Source organism: Pseudopodoces humilis, chromosome 5, assembly GCF_049639895.1.
Source record: "Pseudopodoces humilis isolate 2021_Gansu_Grassland_sample_001 chromosome 5, ASM4963989v1, whole genome shotgun sequence".
Classification (NCBI taxonomy): domain Eukaryota; kingdom Metazoa; phylum Chordata; class Aves; order Passeriformes; family Paridae; genus Pseudopodoces; species Pseudopodoces humilis.
The window spans coordinates 40,531,906-40,545,969 of NC_142204.1; the positions used below are offsets into that span (position 1 = coordinate 40,531,906).

Consider the following 14,064-nt stretch of genomic DNA (forward strand, 5'->3'; position numbering starts at 1 on the left):
CACATTGCGCCCCTTTGCCTTCCGCAGGCTTCGAGGAGGATATTCTGATCGTGTCCGAGGGGAAGATGGCCCCGTTCACCCATGACTTTAGGAAAGCCCAGCAGAGGATGCCCGCCATCCCTGTCGGCATCCACGCCATGAACTTCACTTGGCAGGCAACGGGACGGGTAGGTGCCGAGATGGGGCCGCGGCAAGGGGCGAGGAAGGCTCTGTTAACACGAGCAGGTGGTTCGGCTTTGGAGTAGCTGAAGAAACCCTCTCCGAGGAGTGCTGGGGCAGCCCTGGGTGCGGGAATCCGCGGTGCGGGCGGGGGAGGGCTCGGGGAGCAGCGAGAAGCGCGTTGGGACGGCCGGGAAAGCGCGTTGGGAAGGGGCTGTGAGGGGCGGGGGAGAACCCCCAGGCTGGTGAGGCGTGAGGCAGAACTCACCACGAACACCCCAATCGACTGTGCTGCCGTGAAATTTTCTACTGGACGGTAGTTGCGTGGATGCGATTTTCTTCAGCTTATGGACATACACTACAGGCTCTTCATCTATCTCTATGTACTAAATGTGCAGGCTTAATTTGTAGTTCTAGTAAACAACCGTTCTCTTCTGTGGACTTAATTTTACCAAGTTAAATTGCAAAACCACATAAGTCTGCAGTTTATTGAATCCTGTTGGATTTTGTTGAAAATGTAAGACTCTGTGACATATTTTTGTGAAGAAACATATGTATGATTTGACACACTGACAGCATGTGTTGAATTTGCATAAGGCTGGAACTTGTTAGTGTACATTATCATGGATACAGAAAAAAGTATGATGGCATAAAATCCTGGATAAAATTATTTCATTTTTACAATGCTGAACATTGACTTTATACAACAGAGAACTTGGTAGAGATGAAACAATGTTTACATTTAAATAGCGAACATTGATTATATAATTCAGCTAATTGCAGTTTCACAAATTTGGTTGTGGTTTTGGTTGTTTGAAAGTACTCTATCTACAGTACTTGTTTGGCTTCAAGGTGTTGTCTGACGCCCTTGCAATTTTTGCTGTCCTCACAAAGCCTTTGGGTTTAGGAAATGCTTCACCCCCTCCTCCAGAGAGGAAGGTGAATGTGGAGAGACAAAACTTATTCACAAAGGCTAAGTGACTTGCTCTAGGTCTTTGGTGTTCCCATCAAGCTTTACAGAGAAAACAACTTTGTATGTCAAGGGTTGGCGTTTAATACCTAGAAATAATAAGTGTCTTTCGGGACTGTATTTCCCACCGCACTTCTGTGCCAGCTTCAATTGCTGTTGATGATAAAACTAGCTCTTTTTTGAATGGGTGATCAAGATGCTAGACTGAGCACTGTACTTCTCTTATATTTCCTTCTTGTGCTCTCCTCTCCCTCCTTTGCCTCCTGCCTACAGGTAGGTCTTTAGGAAAAGGTGGTTTCAGTGAGACGAGTCACAGGCTTAAGGACAGTGTAGGAAAATGTTCTGCTTGATGCCGCTTGCAGGATGAAATCCTTTCTGAGCAGTTGCAAAGGCCTTTAACCCATTAGTCCTCCTATTTTCTGAATTATTGAATTCCTCTTAGACAAAGCATTCACTTTTAGTAAGTGAAATATCTAAATGGTTAAAAAGATTCTACATTTCTTGAGAATTTCCAATATTTTGTGAGGGGAAGAAATGAATACATTTTAACTTTTTTCCAGTGTTCTATTTTGGTTTTAAGTATACATGTTTTTAGAAGTTTCCATTAACACATCCAGTGAAGTGCTAGAAACATTCTACCTTTATTCTGTACTTTTCTGGGAATTTCCTAAGTCAGGGAAGGGAAAATGAGAAGTGGAAGGGAGGAGAAGAGAAAAGAGAAGGAGAGGAAAAGAAGAGAAAGGGAAAAGAGAAGCAAAAAAAAGAAGAAGGAAGATAAGTGGAAATTAGTAGTTTTTGAAAGGAAAAAAGCACTTTAAATGCTGAAGTGATAGACTGCTTTCTGCAAAATAGCTGCTAACTAGCATACTGTTGCCTGTCCTTTGGTAAAACTGAAATAAGTCTTCTGTGAGTCTTGTGCCTTATAGACCTCTTCACCCTGTATCCCACTTGAAATTTGAAGATGTGTCTCTGGGACTCCAAGGTTTGAGGGGCTCTCAGTAGTATATGCCTCACATCTAGGAGTAGCTAGACCCTTTTTGGGTCTACAGATATAAGGCTTCTCTTGAGTAGGTTCAGGAGATCCTGTCCATGTCATTATGTGGTTCCTAGTCCTGATATCAACAAGATGGGGCAGTGAGAGAGCAGCTGGGTGGGTGTCTGGCAGCCAGACAAGGTTAACCCACCACCCTTGGCATCTCCAACAGAGCACCTTAGCATGTATAAATATCCTGTGGGTGGATCCCATCTGCCTTCTCCTGGGATAAATGATGATCCACCTTTGAGGTGAGTAAATAATCCAACCCAGGGAGTGGCAATACTTCTCAGTCCTGCATGGCTGAATATTGTAACTCAAAAATATCTTGTTGAAAGGCACATTTTAAGGATTAGATTACATCTGTATTCTGTGTAAACAGAAGTGCTTGAAACTCATTACATTTAGGTGTTATGCTTCTGATTAAGTGGCCTTTGTGTCCTGAATACATTTTATGTGAAAAAGATTTTGTTTGATAAGCAATAATTAAAATAATTTTCACTAGAAAACATTAACCAAAGAAAAGCATTAGTTGCTTTTAATTTCTAGTCCATTACTTCTAATTAATTATTAGGAAATATAACAGGAAACCCAAAATTTAAGGGTCTGAGGGTGCTGAATGTATAGGTTTTTTGCTAGTGAAACCAGGATGAGCTAGGGGTGACAAGAATGTTAAATATATGTTTTTATGCACTTTATGCTTCTACCTATAAATTAAAGCATAATGTTACAGATACTATGTTTTCTTTAAAAAAATAAATGTAATCTGTGTAAATTGACAGTTACAAAGCTTGCTCTTTGAATTGAAAGGTTTAAAAGGGCAGAAATCAGTGATAATATGTAGTATATAGTATGCATCTGTGTAACCACTAGAGCTCACTGGTGTGCTTCTTGATCTTATTCTGGATGGTTTTTGCAAAAGAAGATACAGTGGCTTTTAGTGGTCTTGTCCTCTGTGGAAGATTGAGCTAAAAAACTTCCCAGTGAGACCCTATCACACTGATTAATGCTGCAACGTTTTACTGTGTCCACTAGTGGAATTTAGTGAAGATTTTGGTGATAGCATCATCTCTACAGCATTTAGGAATTTATGACAAGTATTTAATCTCCAAATCCACAAAACCCAGCATGTATTTTTTTTAATTTTCTTTGGGAATTCTGACAGCTGTAAAGTTCACATCTGGGAGAGTATTGGTGGGATTAAAAAAAAAAGTTGATTATTGCCCAGGCAGCAAGTGCTCAGTGACAGAGCAGCAGCCCAGTTGATTTAACAGATGGGAGGTGAAAAAAAGAAACCAAAAAAGCAAGTTGGAATTTTTGTTGTGTAGCATTCTCTGATCCACAGGTCTGATCCACAGAAATAGTCAATCTGGGCCACAGCCTGCCCAGGCTGCTTTCTTCCTTTCAGATATGGGAGAAGTATTTATGGTCAGAGGAATTATTTCCCCTCCCCACTGTTATGAATACCCCATGGGTTCTCTCCTGGTGCCTGGTTGAATGCATGCCCATGATGTGACATCTGAAATAAGTCTCAAAGAGCTATTGATAACCTTGAGTAAATCAAAAAGATGCCCACCTCTGAGAAAGAGGGAATGTCTTCAGTGCATTTTCTAGCATAATTCTTATATTGTAAAGTGAAGGTTGGGAATGCTGTATAGTTAACAGCGCCTGGAGGCTAGTTCTGATCTCAGCAATGTGACCATCAGCCCTGAATAGCTCAGTTGAGTTCTCTGAAATTGTCTTATATTGCTGAGATGTAGCCTGACCATAAATATAAAATGGAATATCCAGTTATGCTAGAAGATTTGTTTCCTTGCTCAGAGGAAAATGAACAGACCACCAATTTTAAGGCATTAGTGGTGCAATAAGGTGCCACAGTCAAACATGGCTATTTTCCTAATAAACTGAAAGAAACCCAAAAGTATTGAATTTCAAAATGTAATTCATCAAAGGAAACTTTTCTTTAAGGAAAACTGCTGAAATTTTTGTAAATATCTTATATGTAACCAGTCATTACAGTGATGCTTTTCAGCTTCAAAAATGTCTAATATGCAAAATTTAGGAGATTTTTTCCAATAAAAGTATGGCTCTTCTCGAAGTTTGGTCAAGGTAATTGTGTAAACTCACACTCTTGTGATTTTCAGTGGTACCTCCACTGCACTTTCACGTCACCAAACCGGGGAAATACTTTGTTTTCTGACCTCTGTACCAAAATTTCCGTGTGGAATGTGAAGATGTTTACATACTGTGAGCATGATTTTTAGGCAGGGGCTTCTCATATCAAGAGCACAGCTCCAAATCTTTAATATTTAGATTCTGCTTAGCTGTGGTATTTTGCATCTCAGTGTTGTAGACATGCCACCAGGGATCAAAGTAGTACTGTAGAGATCCCACTTTCTTAGTAAAGCAGGCATGTGCCAGCCATCTGTTCTATCTGCTGATAGAAAACAGCAGAAAAGTTTCTCGAAGTTTTGCCAAGAAAAGGGGGGATTTATTGCTCAGCAGAGGTGAATTACAAGGCACCTTGTAGTGTAAGCTGCATCTGGTTTCCATAGTAATTTACATGGCATATGTGTAAACTACACAATTATTCTTTTTACACAGCAGTGTAAACCTGTGTTAAGTAAACAGTTCTTCAAGATTTTCGTTGTTAATCATTTCTATAAATAACCAATTTTTAACAAAAAACCCCCTAAAGTCATAAAATATCTTCACTACTTTTACAGGAGTGGCTGCAATGTACAATGTACAAATGCTGTTGAAAAGCATTGGGACTAACAAGGATGCTGCAAGCTTCAATAAATATATTTTGTGAAAATGTACAGATTTCATTCCCTGTGTTACTAACAATTTTTCTGAAACAGAAAATCCAGGCTTTCCACTTGTGTTGCTTTCTTGTTTGAAAATGTTTTGTGCCACCATCACCTTTTTTTACAGACAGTTTCACAGGTATATTCTTAGTGGTCTAAAGTTAATGCCACTAGCAAGTGCTATAGTAATGCTATAGAGAAAGAACTTACAAAAATGAGAACAAACTGAACTAACAGGAAAGGAAAAAAAAGAGGCTTTACCTGGCTGTGATACCTGAAGTGCACCACGGTATATGGAATCTTAGTCCATGCATAGGATACCTTAGCAATGGCTTGCAAAGGTTTGGGGTGGATTTTTTTTATTTTTTCCCAGCCACAAAACAAGAAAACCCCTGGGTTTTTTTTGTATCTAGAATGAAAGTTTGCTTTGTTTTTCTGCCCAGCTGGTGGAGTCCATCTTTTTTTTGCCATACAAGGAAAAATGGGCAATCACCTTTGAGCTGCTTCAGCAATTGCTGTCATCACTGCTAAATGCTTCAATAAATAACTTGAAGACCAAATATTGCTGGTCCCACAAATCCTCTGACGTTGCCTCTTTGCCTGGCTAAAAATCTAGCTAAACCCAGCTGATCCTAAAGGAAATAAATATGCCTGACATCAAACCTGGCAATCTCCCAGCCTCAGGTTTTGGCTCATCACCAGGCAAAATAAACTCCCCAAACAGCAGCCCACTAATGAGAAGATCTGTCACCGGCTCTGAACACTGATGCACAGAAACCAGCAGCAAGAGCCAGAGAGCCAGCCTTTGCAGTGACAACAGTCCAGAGAAGGCTCTTGGACCATCCTGACCATCAGAGAACAGAGCTTTCAGTACTGTGATTATGAACCTATTTTTTCTCAGAAGACATGGACAAATCACAACTTGTCAATGAGCAGAAGTTAAGCTCTCCCTGCAACATTTTCTACTTGCCCTCTTCTTGCAAATGTGTGAATATTGATATAACCAAGGGGAATCTGAGACTTAAAGCTTCATAGGCAAATTATCAAGTCCACTGAATACCATCAGTAAGGAGTACAAGTACCAGCTTCAACCTGTTGCTTTTAAATTGCAGCAAACACTGGTCTCATTTTGCCAAGTTTGAGCCTAACCCAGTCCTCTTTCTTGCAGAGGTTTTGGGAAATAAATTGAGCTGTTGAAACAGAGTCTATTTAAGTAACCAGGTTGAAACAAATTTATTTTCCCATTGTGAAGTCACAGATACACACAGTTTCTGCAAGCAGTTTCTGCAATACTGCTTGCAGAGACTGTCAGGGAGAACAGGCAGGTTGCACAGCAGAGTACGCTGTCAGAGGGGAAGAAGAGGCAAAATACAGTTATCTGGGTTTGTAATCACGAGCAACAGATGATATGCATAGACATATTGAGAGCTGGGAATTAATTTGCCAGCAGAGTATGTTGGCTGTTACCTTGATTGATTTTGTTTGTTTGTGCTGGCTTTTCTTTCTTACCTCCTTCCTTCCAGTTTTGCATAGGAACCTCTATTTATATTGCATAGGCATGATCTAATTGGCAAGGGAGGGTAGCTGAAAGCTGGTATTAGATACAGGCTGGAGCAGCTTATACTGATCCTCAAAGGCAAAAATTAGAAGCCTTCATCACATCAAGAACCATGGGTTTCGCATTTTTACTGGGTATATCTGTAACTTCCCTTTGATGGGACAGTCTGCACCTTATCCTGCCCACTGGCAGCGTTCACATTTGAATTGTATCAGTGTGAATGTCCCACTTAGTTGATAGTCCCTTCTTAGTTGTCTTGCCAAATATTTACAGTAAAGCAAACTTTATAATTTTTATAGGGTCATGATGCCACTGTTACTTTCATTCTGATTTTATGAATCACCTGACACTAGAATTAGAAGATGTAAAACATTTCAACACGCATGTCATATTTATATAATACCTTTATTCATCCAAAAGTAAGGGCTTTCTCATCCTGTAAAATACAATCAAACAGTATAAATTCATTAAATTTTATTAATTAGGAAATACTTGAAAGGACAAGGAATTGGAGAGTTTCTGGGCGGGTGGAAGTGTGACCTGGAGGTAAAAATCTCACCATCTCTTCAAATTCTTGTAGAATCTCTTGCTTTTCCACCTCTTCCCAAACCCAAAAACTCCAGTAGAAACTTCTGTCTCTAGGTTTATATATTTGTTCCTGTCCCTGATTGCAAAGACTGAAGTAAGTGCAGTGAGGTCTTTCTCCCTTCCTGATTTAGAGTAGGTGATGGATCATACTGAGGTTCTTCAGCCATTTCTGTGCCTGTTGAACAAGGTTTGTGGTGTGGGACAGTTTTCCCCTCCAGCATTTTTTTTCTTCCTGAAAGTACTGTGGACCCCACTCAGCCCAGTACTACTCACTTCATTTGTCAGTGAAGGCTGGTTTGGGGTATTTGGGGAATCTCCAGCAGCCTACGACTCCAGCAGAAATTAGGCATTGTCAACATATCTGGAGTGTATTGAGTGGCCAAAAGGACAGGTGTCAGTCTGCAAGAGCAGACCAGATTTACCATAGATATTCATCAAGGAATAAATTACATCTCTGATCTTAGCAAGCTCTTGGATCCCAAATGGGACAGCTGTCTTATAGCAGAGTGCAGACTTTTGCTGCCATTAGACTCCTGCTTGTTTTTCATCACAGGTAAATTTGGGCTTGGGGAGGCCCACATATTTCAGTTCTGAGGCTGTTGTCCCTCTTGCATTTTCTCTAATAAAAATGAGGTTAGGGTCTCTACAAAGATTCTTCTGGGGAACTTTCAGCTGCTGGCCCTCCCTGTCAGGATTTAGATTGATGCAGGATAGGTCGTTATCCAGAATTTAAAAAAACACAACAGAAGGATCCAGCTTTCCCAAAATAAACTTCCTGCCTTTCTTAACAGGACTTATTCCTGCAAGTGTGTTTAAAAGGTTTATCTGGAATCTCAGCTTGACTGTGTGTCAAGTCAGCAGAGTCCAGGCCTTCTGAAGATGCCCATGCTGCAGATAGACTCCATGTGCATCCAGGCAGGGAAAGGAAGGTGGTTCAAGACAGCAGGTAAATCAGATTCTAGCTGGGCTGAACTTTCTTCTGCAAGTGCTGGTCTCTGTCCTTTGAGTGCACAGGAAGTCAAGGATGAGCTGAAGATACTTCATTTAAATGCTGGGAAATACACTGGACCTTAGCTCAAAAGACTGGACCTGTGAAGGCTGGTACTGCAACCCAGGGATGAAGCTCTGCTGACCCTGCCTATGAAAACAGTCCAAAAGACAGAAAAGCTGTTTGTAGAACCTGTTCAGTTTCCTGTCAGAGACTGGGGATAGGGTTATATTTCCTTGCTTTACTCTGAAGAGAATCCATCTTGCTTTGAGTAATTCTGGGCATAGTTATGGAGGACAGAACTATGTGGAGGCCTCTATAGTACATGGAAATATGACAGCAATATTACATCCACTTAGCAGAGTCTTCATCAGTGTGATTTCAGGTACAACAGCAAACACACAAGTTCCTTTCCAGATACACTTAGCAACCTCTTGGTGGTGAATGTAATTCTCCTTTCATGGTAGAATTTGCTTTGATCAATGACAGCCTGTGAAACAAGAAAAAAATGACTACATTTTCACAGAAAAAGGAATTTGAAAATCCATATAGTAGATATTAAAAGACAGCAATGTTAAGGAAGTCTCTCCTAATGACTAGTCAGGATGGAGTTGAATTTTTGCAACTTTTCAAATTTTAAACACTCTTCTTCTTGTAAAATAAAGCTGAAGAGCAGTATCTGCTGAGCAATAAATAAAGAAACTCTCAGTCAGAGGTGCTGGAAACTTTGTCATAGGTACACAAAAGTAGAGGCATCCCTCTTTGAAGCCCTTGAAGGACTCGAGTCTGACAGAAGCTGCTGTGAGATTTCATAACTTTTGAGAAAGTTCACTGCTTACATTTTGAAGAGAAATATTTATATTTATTATGCAGGAGTGCCAGTTAAAGCCAAGATTGAAACACATGGACTCAATAAAGGCCAATTATGTGACCTTTGCTGTTTGCCACGCTTTTAACTTGTGTAAGTAATTGATTACACTTTCATGAGATCATAATCAGAAGGTTGTTCTTCAGTAATGGTGTGCTAGAGAAGCTTTATCCTCAGCTTCAAAGGTATTCTGTGAGGCTTAAGAACAAAGGGTTGGAAGTTTGAAGTGTGGCCAAAATGAATCTGTATGCATTATCCATGTTTACCACCATTCAGGAGGTGGATTAGCTTATTCTTCATCTATGAGCTTTCCCTCATCACATCAGATGAGCCACCATCTCTAAGGTTTACATTTGTGCTTTTAAAACTAAATATAGTATCTGTTCAGATCCCCGCCATAACTAACCTAAATACTTGTTAGTGTGATCATTTCCCTAATTGTAAAGGTTTTATTGAAATTATTTTATGTCCTCTGTGAAGAATTTTCAAGGTAATTATTAATTTCCAATAAATCTATCCAAAGTCTGAAACTGTAAACAGACTATAATCTAAAGATGCCCTCCCAGGATCAGCCAGCCAAGATATTCACTTATTTTTCAAGCTGTGACAGGGAGAAAATAACCCTGTGGGTTTTTCTCAGATAGAGCCACATAGAAGTGTTGCAGGTGGCAGTGGCAGATCTGCAGAGACTTGTTTTCTTAGGAAGTGACCTGATGCGACAGTATTTTGTATTTTTTTTTCTCTAAAAGTAGTCATCATTTTCTCTTTTTTTTATTAGCTTTGGGAGATGAGTATTTTGAACGTCCATGATCATGAAATGTCCACCAGAGAGAGCACTAATCTTTTCCTGGGTGAACAAAGAACAAATTAGCCTTGCTGTGCTGAAACAAGAATTAACTTTTCAGAATAGCCTTTTTAAGTTTTCAGTATACCAGGGCAATATGTTTTGTTGAAGATTTGAAGATAGCAAAGGCATGTGTGTCTTTAACTTACTTTAAATCTGAACTCTTGGTGATATTTCTTTCTTGTATACTGTTTGCTTCTCTACTCTTCCCTAAAGCAGAATTATCTAATTTTCACCTGTAAGGCATAAGAGAAAACAATTTAAAGGAAACTCGTGCACCAGTCCTGGTTCATACAGAAAAATGTTATTCCTTGCCAGAAATTTTCAAGATGTAATTAACTGCGCATATTTGTCAGAACCTTAGTGATTTTGTCTTCTTTCAACTTAATTTTTTTCAAAAGTAACTCAAGTGAAGCTGTACTAAAATGTGTTACAGAAAATTAGTTAAACAAAAAAAAAGGTCTAAATATGGGAAGTTAGGTTATTTTGCTTTGTTTGTCTCCAAACAAAGCAAGACAGAGGAGTGAGAAACTCCCAGGCTTTCATCATTGAGGAGCTGTAAATTTGCTGTGACTGTTTTAAAGAAATCATGCATGCCACATGCCTTTGTCTCCACGTGCTTGTACTTAACCTGGGGGCTGCTGTGCATCTCTTTGCACATATGCTGCTGTCCAGGGCTCTAGCTTGGTGGGACAGCCCCACAGTCCCCACTGCAGGTACCTGCTGCCTCAAGGGGCTGCCTCTGATCTAAACCAAAACCTTATTGTCATTAGCAGGCCAATGATGGACAGGAATGTGTACTAGGCTTTTATTTGTCCCTCTGTCTCAGGAGCCTGCTTTTTTTGGCATCATGATGCATTTCAGAGTTAACGCTCTGCTGATAAACTTGAATTTTTCTTTTTCACCTCTGTTCCTCTCAAACCCCAGTCTTTATTCCTAGCAAGCCCTTCAGCTTCCATTCTGAGATTGGTTTCAAATGCTAGAGTACCTCCAGAGCTCAGGGTCTGGTGAGAGAAAATATTTGTTCAAAATGACTGAGTAGCTGCCCTGTTTCCCATATCTCCCAAAAACCTGACAACTGCCAGAAACAGTGCTAAATATAATCTAAATCTATTATGTTGTGACCTCACCAAGCTTCTTTACAGTGATTTTTTCATATTGTTTATCTTTATAGAAATTGTTTTCTCATTATTTGGAGGAAAAGCTGATGTATTCTGCAAAGATTTCAGTCCATCTCCCCAGTGCAAAGCATTCTTGGGAGCCTGTAATGTCTCCTTTCAAAATATGAGGCTTCTTTTAAAAGCAAACAATAAATTTCACTTTCCCAATTTCATAAATCATTCTGTTGGAGGACCTGATATGCCATCCACAGCTGAATGCCACAGGAGACATTAAGCACCAGTTAGTCATCTTCCATCAGCAAAATCAGAGAGTTTTATACCATTCTTCTAAAACCATTAAAACCACAAGTAGTTATTGTTGAAAGTTTCATGCAGGGATGCACTCTATTGTTAAAAAGGTCTTCCTTCTTGTGCATGGATTTTCTTCAGTCTGCCACGATTTCCTTAATGTGAAGAAAGCAGACACAGAAGAGGCTCTAAAGATTTGTGAGCATTTCACCACAGCATTGTCTAATTACTACTGTCACATAATGTATTTTTCTTTGAGATTGCCCATTTCTCTGAGTTCTAGTTTGTGTCCTTTTTTTTTATTTCTTTGAAACACCAAATATCTCTATTCCTCCTTTTGTGTGCATCTCTGGTTTTTCAGCCCTACTGCTTCAGTCCATTCCCATACCCTTAGCAGCTGATACTGGAAGACAGGCGGGTTATTCTGTCTTCTGTGTAAACTGATTTTCTCAGAGCAGGTTTCAGCATCACTTCATGTTGTTGAGCATGCCTCCCATTTTAGGTCTACCTCTTGAGGTTGACAGTAAATTTCTGAGTGTTACACTGAGGTGTGAAAAATGGTTTACCCACTCTGTGACAGGACCAATTAACAGGTTCTGTCCCTAGCACAAAAATAGGCAGTCTGTAGGCAGACACTTTATTATCTGCTTGTCTAAGGAAGCCTCATTATGTTGTTCATTACAGCAGTGTCTAGACTGCACTGCAGTAACAAAATGTTCACATATATGTACATATTCCTACTCTGGCCAGACTCCTGCAATAGCCTGGTATGCACAGTGTGGATAATCTTTGTTGGACTTCATCTTACTTTGTTTCATCTTGGACCACAGACCAACTTCTCTGACCCAATGCAGTTAATATCTAGGAGAAGCAATGGTCCATGCTGTAAACACCTAAGAAACACATACATTGTCTCACTTTGTGACTTTATTTATGGTGTATGCAGCTGTGAGCATCTGCTATGGATAATGCAAGGGTAGAATCTTCAAGTGTGTGCATAGCCAGAAATATTTGTGGATTTGGGATAAAAAGGAACTTCTTTGATGTGTTTCTTTCTTTAAATATGGAAAATTGGCATTAAGATATATTTGTCATTTAATTGATAACAGAACGTTCAGCACTGATCTCTTTAAAATAATGAGAAGAAAATATAGTTAATTTCTTACATTTACTTCCAAAGCTAACATACATTTGCTTCTTAATTAGAAAGGGTGCAGATTTCATTATGGTATTGAACCATGACATACAATAGTTCAAGCTATTCTGCTCTGCTTTAGGTACTACAATTCTATGTCTATCATGTGAAATGAAGAAAACATAAAGCATATTATGGTGAATTCTTTGATTAAATATGAAAGAAAAAATAGGCAGAAACAACTTGGCATCTGAAAGATAAGAGAACTTCAATGCAGTAGATCTTGACCCAAGGAAGGGAGATCTGTAGGAATTTTAACTGTATATCATTTAAAACCAAACTGCCGACAGATGTTTGCTACAATACTTGTTAGAGGGCTTCATTATTTTTATAACCTTTTAAATTCCTCTGATTTATAGAAAACAGCCATTCAAAGTCCATAAAAGTTAATCCCAACTGAAGAATTATTTGCCTAAAGTGAAATTTCCTCTCTCTGCTAAGGGCTTTACCCACATGGAGGACTGTTACAGGGCAGCTGCTTGGGGCTACCTGCTGCCTGAAAGCACCAACTCCCCAGACTCTTCACAAAAGGTCTGCAGGGGTCCTTGCCTCAGTTTCTGAGGATCTCGAACAGAGATTTTCCACAGAAGCAAAGCATACTTTTCCTCGGGTGCTTCTTGAAGTAAATCCAAAAGTTCTTTGTCTCATTGACAGTTGCAAAGTGTGCAGTTGTCAGTGATCACCAATTTAATGCAAACCCCATTTTCTTCACCACCTTTGACAACACTGTTCCTCTAAGATTTAGCTTCACTACCAAATTTAGACCTTCACATACCAGAGAGTTCATAGGCTGGCTGTAAAAAAAAACCAAAAAAACAACAAAACAAAAAGCATGAGAGTGCCTTTATAATGGAAAAGGGATTACAGGTTATGGATTTTTCCCCTTTATCTGGCAACAATATCCAAGCAAATTTCATTCTCACTACCAGGTCACTCATAATGACCACTTACAGCATAAATTATGGTAGTCACTAGACAATATTTTAATTGCACAGACCTATATCTTCAATTAACCATCATCACTAAATTTCATGGTAGGCTGGAGCATGGTAAATGTTTGCTGAAAGCATGTTGTTTGCTTTTCAGTCATGATGATTAATGCAAGTTAATTGGCAATCAACTCCAATTACAGCAGGACAATACTGGAGACTTGATGTAGGATTTGTGTCAAAACAGATTTTCTCCAAATAGATAGGATTTGTGGCAGTCAAATAGTGCTTTAGATTCACATATTTGAGCGGTTAAGCTACTCTGCTTCACTGTGCAGCCTCTCTAGACTGGGATTTTGGTATGTAACTTTTACGTCAAGATTTAACCAACTCAATCCAGCAGACATGATTTGCAAACATACTCTGCAGCACATGACTTTGAAGTTATGCTAGCTGGATCTACCTGAGGTGTTCCAGCTCTTAGATACCATCATTTCAAGAAGTTCAGTTTCTGTCAACTCAGCAGATGTACAAACCTTAGCAGAGAAATGGTGAGAGCAGTTATCTCTTCCCAGTATGTGCAGTATGTGGCTTTCCTTCTGAGCAGCCTGTTGCTTGTGCAATGTCTCTTCCCATCTTTTTAATGTGCCATCAGAACACACTGCTGCCTCGGGCACTAACCGCTGCTACGCCTCTACGCTGGTTAGAGGAAT

The 14,064-nt window shown here is 39.6% G+C and overlaps 1 protein-coding gene across 3 annotated transcripts in view; it reads left to right on the forward strand.

The window, feature by feature from the left end:
- The window catches only part of WIF1 (Wnt inhibitory factor 1), a 37,025-nt gene that overhangs the window by 240 nt on the left and 22,721 nt on the right, over positions 1-14,064 (forward strand). For all 3 annotated transcript variants that reach the window (XM_014248867.2, XM_088055458.1, XM_088055459.1), the window contains exon 2: positions 28-167. In XM_014248867.2, coding sequence (XP_014104342.1) covers positions 28-167 — 140 coding nt within the window. The remainder of the gene's footprint in view (positions 1-27; positions 168-14,064) is intronic.